At 24.4% G+C, this 7,500-nt stretch overlaps 1 protein-coding gene across 2 annotated transcripts in view; it reads right to left on the bottom strand.

The window, feature by feature from the left end:
• Positions 1–7,500, bottom strand: part of LOC122253627 (lysophosphatidylcholine acyltransferase 3 protein nessy) — a 34,822-nt gene that overhangs the window by 22,931 nt on the left and 4,391 nt on the right. For both annotated transcript variants that reach the window (XM_043016891.2, XM_043016892.2), the window contains exon 2: positions 6,010–6,117. In XM_043016891.2, the coding sequence (XP_042872825.1) occupies positions 6,010–6,117 (108 nt within the window). The remainder of the gene's footprint in view (positions 1–6,009; positions 6,118–7,500) is intronic.

Below are 7,500 nucleotides of genomic sequence, written 5' to 3'. Positions count from 1 at the left end.
GTGCATAAACTATAAAGATGGTGAACTGTGGCTGAAGCTAGAAAATGTACTCTCAATGTTATTTATAGTTTACATATAAAAATAGAAAAAATACATAGAGCTTAGCCTTATGGTTCCAAATGTATACTCTTGTGTATGCCCTGTGCTAGTGAACCATCAATTTGGTTAATCTCAAATTAAATTAGACTAACAAAATGAATTTATAATTTCCTATGATTATTAAAAGTGTTATAGCTATGGTTTCATGTATCTGAATATATATAACTGAAAAGAGGCTATCTAAAGGAAAATATTTCTGACAGAAATTTATAAAAATTAAAATAACTGTAGACTTTTGCATGATAGAATAGAATGACCAGTGTCCAATGCCAATTGACCAAGATTCTAAGTTCAATGTACATATATATATATATATATATATATATAATATATATATATATATATATATATAATATATATATATATATATATATATATATACATATACATAAAAAAAATATATATATAAACATATATTATAGATAAATAAATAAAGAAAGAAATAAATATAGATATATATATATATGTATATATATCTACATATAAATAAATATATACATATATATATATACATATGTATATATATATATATACATATGTACATATATATACATATGTACATATATATACATATGTACATATATATACATATGTACATATATATACATATGTACATATATATACATATGTACATATATATACATATATACATATATACATATATACTTACATACATACATATATACATACATATATACATATATACATACATATATACATACATATATACATATATACATACATATATACATATATACATACATATATACATATATATATATATATATATATATATATATATATATATATATATATATATATATATATATATATATATATAACAAAAACTTTCAAAGAAGGAAAATAAGAAAGAAAGAAAAATCAAGCTTAGTGGTAAATAATCAAGCCAAAAAATCTTAAAGGTAATACATTAAATCAATCCATGAGAAAAATAGAAGAGAATTATACAATTCTTTAAGAGCCTGACCAAATCAGATAAGATCTTATCAAGATCTACCAATGAGAGGGCAAAAGGGATTACATATCCTTCTCCGACCTACCTCTATAATCTAATGAGGTAGAACCAACTGATATTCTCAATTAATCTCTTGAATGAATTACCATGGACCCATTCTTGACTAAGATTACACTGAAATAGTTGCACCTGTACTTCTATTCAAAAATTGCTTAGTGCATTACATAGCCTTCCTAAGTCTATCAGAATTTCACTTTATTACCTCTAGCCTTTTCAAGAAATTTCTGAGTAACCAATGGATCATTATTGATAGCACAGACAGTAACAACATGCAAATTAATATAAGAACTGCTAGTAATCTTGCCATTTTCTGGTGCTTAATCAAAGATAGGGATGCCAATATTCATAAAGTGGAATACATTTTAGGCCCTAACAATCATTAAATACTCTCATAAATTAAAATACTCCACACAGGACAAGGAGTGTGATACAAGAGACAAAGTGTAACGCAGCGACATACCAAAAGAAATACAACACAGTTAGACCGTGCTAGAGCACAAGTATTGTGACAAACAGCATAATCATGCTTAATTTTAAGGAGACCTAATAATTTTAAATCAGAGAAGCCACGACAGCATATATGGACAAATTCTAGAGCTAGAACTACCACCACGTAGCTGGGACTGGGCGGTTAATTCACATATTCTCGCTAATATTGGATATAATATGTACAACTAAATTCCTAGGATGAACTCTAGACAAAAATAAACCATAGTTGAAAAGGGCAATGCTTATATATACAAAACCACGTATGCAAATATGAAATAGGAGATGCTTGGAGTATAGGACATTCTGCATTATCAAAAAGGGTGTACCGATGATAGTTTGACAACTATTAGGTATATCCTGCGCAAGACTAATTTTACTTTTATTAAATATATAGATAACTACAATCTGTAGAGAAAACTCTAATACAACCTCATAGAAAAAACATACACCTATACAAAAAATCAAATTTCTTTGGTGACTATTGAACATTAAGGCAAAAAATTGATGGATAGGTACTAATTATCTAAATGGAAGTAATAAAAGGAACACTAAGAGATACCTATAATCAAAATTAAATCAAGGATATAACATGTGTTTCTTCTTTTCCTTGATAAGAAACTCGTTGTTTTTATAGAATCTAACACAATACTCTCATATAATAATTTTTATTAAAAAGATGTAATAATACATTACAAAATGGAAGTACTTTTTAGGCAATTAAATAACCAAAACATAAAAATACAAAAAATATATGGAATAGAAAGTGCAAGAAAAGTATAAATAAAAACATATATATGCAATAATTACATATAACAAAGTGTTATAATATCTAATAATAAATATATATATATAATATATAATAATATATATCTAATATATCGTGTATTAAAATAATTTTGTATAATGTAGGACAATATACATTAATATATAAAATAATAATATATGTATGAAATTAATAAAATCTAATACTATCTAATAATATATATGCATGTATATCAACATAACGTAGTACTTAATCTATTAAAATAATATTATATATATAGTATATATATACTATACTATATAATATATAATTATATATATAACTATATAATAATATATCATACATAAATATTAAACCTCACATATTCATAATATACAATCAATAAAATAAATGTAGTGATATGCGTCATTAATATATTAATGTAATACATAAACTATATATATATACAATATATATAATATATATATATATTATAGTTACTTTATATATATATATAATAATATATATACTCTTATATATATATAGTAGGTATCAATATATAAATCATGTATATATATATATATGTTATACTATATATAAATATATTATATATATACATAGAGCTGTTTTTTATATGTTATATCTATCTATAATCCGGTATGTTACTGGATATATGGATGATATATATATATATAATATGAAATCTATTGCTATATATACATATACAGTACATATATATTATATCATATATCGAAGAATATAAATGCAGATATATATATACAGTATATATGATATATATATATATCAATACTTAGTATATATATTTATCGGTGGTCCTTCTCTATTATATCAATATATATATATATATGATTAAGACTATATTAACATATATATACATTATATATATTGATGTTATATATATATATATATATATCAATATATATATATATAATATATAGTATATATATTATATATATTATATATATATATATATATATAAATAAATATATATAATATAGTTGCGCTAGATATATATAACATATATCTATAGTATATATATATATATATATATATATGATAGTATATGATAGTAGTAATATATAGTCTTATTCATATATAGTGATAATAATTATTTAGTTCATATATATATATATATATATGCTATAGTATGATATATATATATAGTATATGAATAAAACGAGAAATTTTATGAGGTATATATATATAAAGTGAATAGATATATAATACACAAAGCACCATATATAATAAATATATATTTATATATTTCATATATAGTATATATATAATATATATATAATATATATATATATGATATATTATATATATATATATATATATATATATGAATATATATATGGATAAATATATATTATATATAGTACTTATATATATATAACTATATAAATGCGATAAATGATAGAAATATATATATTTATATATATATATATATGCGTATATATGGGATAAATAAATATATCTATATAGATGTATATATATATATTGATAAAATATATATAGAATATATGAATATATACTATATATATATATAGAAATATATAAATTAATATAGTACCTATGAATAAAAATGTTTAGCAATGATAAATATGTAATATATATGTATAATATATATATACATATACAGATATAAATATCTATACACACACACGACACACACACACACACACACACAAATTATATATATATAATATATAATATATATATATAAATATATATATATAAACATATATATATATTACATATAGATAGATTTACATATATATATATTAAATATATATATTTACATATATAATATATATATATATATATATATATATACATAACATGAATAATAAATATATATATATACATATATAAAGATGTATAATATAAATTACGAAATTTAATATATAATAAAAAATATATATATATATATATATATTATAATACATTATATATATATATATATATATATATATATATTCAATATATATATATATAACATAAATAACCATAATATATACATACCTACTATTATATATATATATATATACAAATATATATATACATATTATATATATATATACTTATATAGATAGACATACATATAAATATTACTTACATATATAATTAAATTATATAAACATATATAAATAAGATATATCTATTCAACATATAGATATATACATATACATTTATATATACCCCAAAATATATACATATATAAAAATATTATATATATTACATATAATATATATATATATACATATATATAAAAATATATAATATAAACATATATATAGATATATAAAGAAATTATAAATATATATGTTATATATTATATGGTAGATAGATATAATGTGTATATATATACATATATATATACATAATATATATATATATATATACATATATATATACATATATAATAATATATATAGTATATATATATATTTATAATATATATATATTAATATACACACACATATATATAGATATATATATGTAATTTAATATACAAAAGAATTTTATATATATAATATGTACATATATAAAATATACATTTTATATATTATATAATATATATATATATATATTATATGTTTTATACATGGTATACATACATATAATATACATACATATATAATTTATATAATATATATTAAACATAAATAACAAAATTATATAGGTATATATTAATATATCTAATATTATACATATATATTATATATGTTTATATCTTAGATATATATAGTTATATTTATATATATATAATATGATATAATAAAACTTTCAAGTAAATATAACATATTCAAGAAAATAAACCACCAGGAATATATGGCTTAGTGGTATATAATCATATATATAAATTCTTTAAAGGTAATACATTAAATCAATCCATGAGAAAAATAGAAGAGAATTATACAATTCTTTAAGAGCCTGACCAAATCAGAAAAGATCTTATCAAGATCTACCAATGAGAGGGCAAAAGGGATAACATATCCTTGTCCGACCTACCTCTATAATCTAATGAGGTAGAATTAGAGTTTTTTATTTAGATTTGATCAACTGATATTCTCAATTAATCTCTTGAATGAATTACCATGGACCCATTCTTGACTAAGATTACACTGAAATAGTTGCACCTGTACTTCTATTTAAAAATTGCTTAGTGCATTACATAGCCTTCCTAAGTCTATCAGAATTTCACTTTATTACCTCTAGCCTTTTCAAGAAATTTCTGAGTAACCAATGGATCAGTATTGATAGCACAGACAGTAACAACATGCAAATTAATATAAGAACTGCTAGTAATCTTGCCATTTTCTGGTGCTTAATCAAAGATAGGGCTGCCAATATTCATAAAGTGGAATACATTGGCCTCCTCATTTCTACTTCATAAATTAACCCACACAGGACGGGTGGTACAGCATGTGTACCGCGCATTCAAAAGCCCAGTTGCCGGGCGGCACAGTATTGTGCCAGCTATTCATTTAATTTAGGCCTAATAATTCGAAAGCCCCGGCATTTGGACATTCTAGGCTAGAAATCCCCCGTCGGGAATGGGTTAATTCACATATTTCTAAATATGTAATTGTACACTAAATATTGATGCTAGACTTACCATAGTTGAAAAGGGCAATGCTAATACCCGTTGCTATGAAATAGAGATGCTGGAGTATAGGACTTCTGCAGTACAGGGTGTACCGATGAATTAAAACTATTGGATATCCTGCAAGATAATTTTTTTTTATTAGATACTCAATAGTAGAGAAAAATAATCACCTCTACATCCTATAAATATTTTCTTTGGGCTAATGAACAGGCAAAAATTGATGGATAGGAATTATCTAGGGTAAGTATAATAGGCAATGCTTATCTAAATTTACTTAGGAGCGTGGTTTCGTTCGGGTTTTGGGTCGTTGTTGGATGAATGAACTTACTCTTATTTGGCAAAGATGTTATTATTCTGTCTATTGAGTCTTTTTGCTTAGGGTAAATGTGTATTTTTTGTTTGGGTGTTTTGGGCGGTGGATGTGTGTGGGTGTCTGTGTATGGTGTGTGTGTGTGGTGGTGTGTGTGGTGTGGGTGTGTGTGTGGGTGTGTGTGTGTATGGGTGTGGGTGTGTGGGTGTGAGAGGTTGGGTGTGGAGGTTAGAGTGTGTGTGTGGATGGGGAGTGCCTGAGTGAGAGTGGTGTTGTGTGTGTAGTGTGTGTGTGTGAGTAGTGTTGTGTGTGAGAGTGTGTGTGTGTTTGTTGTGATAAAGAGAGTGTCTCTCTGTGGTTGTGTGTGTGTATGTTTTTTTGGGGTGGTGGATGTGTGTGGGTGTTCTGTGGTAGTGTGTGTGTATTGTGTGTTTTTGTGTGTGTGTGTGTTTGTGTGAGTGGTGAGAGTGAGGTGTGTGTGGTTTTGAGTGTGAGGTGAGAGTGTGTGTGTATGGGTGTGTGTGTGTTTGTGTGTGTGTCTGTGTGGTGTGTGGAGAGTGTTCTGTGGGAATTGGTGAGTGTGTGTGTGTGTGTGTGTGGTGTGTCAGTGTGTGTATGGTGTAATGTATGTGTGGATGTGTGCATTGTGTGTGTGATTGTGAGTGTGTGTGTGTGTGTTGTGGTGTGTGTGTTTGTGTGAGATAGTTTGTTCATGAGAGCTTGTGTTTTATAGTTGATTTTTATATGATAGATTTTGACAGTTATTGTTATTGAGTGTTAGAGAAAGTTAGTTTGCCAGATATTGATAGTATTGTGATATAGAGATAGTGTGATTTGTGTGTGAGAGTGAGTTTTATGTAGTGTTTGAAAGATATTGTTTGCATGTTAGTGTGTTGTGTATTAGTGATATTTTGTGTTTGTGAGTGTTGGTGTGAGATATGTGTTTGTTAGTGGAGCTTGCTGGTTTGAGTGTGTGTGAGGGAGGTCATATTGATGATATTTATTTAGATAGTGATAGTGAGAGATATAGAGTGATATAGTAATATAGAAGTGATTTTAGTGGAAGAATGGTAAGTGAGTGTGTGTGGTTTGAGGTGATTGTTACTAACTCATTTGTGAGTTTTATGTGAGTGTGTGTTTAGGTGGAGGATTGTGATTAGTGTTTGATGAGTGTGTTTGTGTGTTGGGGT

Source organism: Penaeus japonicus, unplaced genomic scaffold (genome assembly GCF_977035675.1).
Source record: "Penaeus japonicus unplaced genomic scaffold, GWHDUDI00000001_assembly GWHDUDI00000001, whole genome shotgun sequence".
Classification (NCBI taxonomy): domain Eukaryota; kingdom Metazoa; phylum Arthropoda; class Malacostraca; order Decapoda; family Penaeidae; genus Penaeus; species Penaeus japonicus.
Note: the sequence above shows the minus strand (reverse complement) of the source record. Positions and strands in the feature narration are given on the sequence as shown.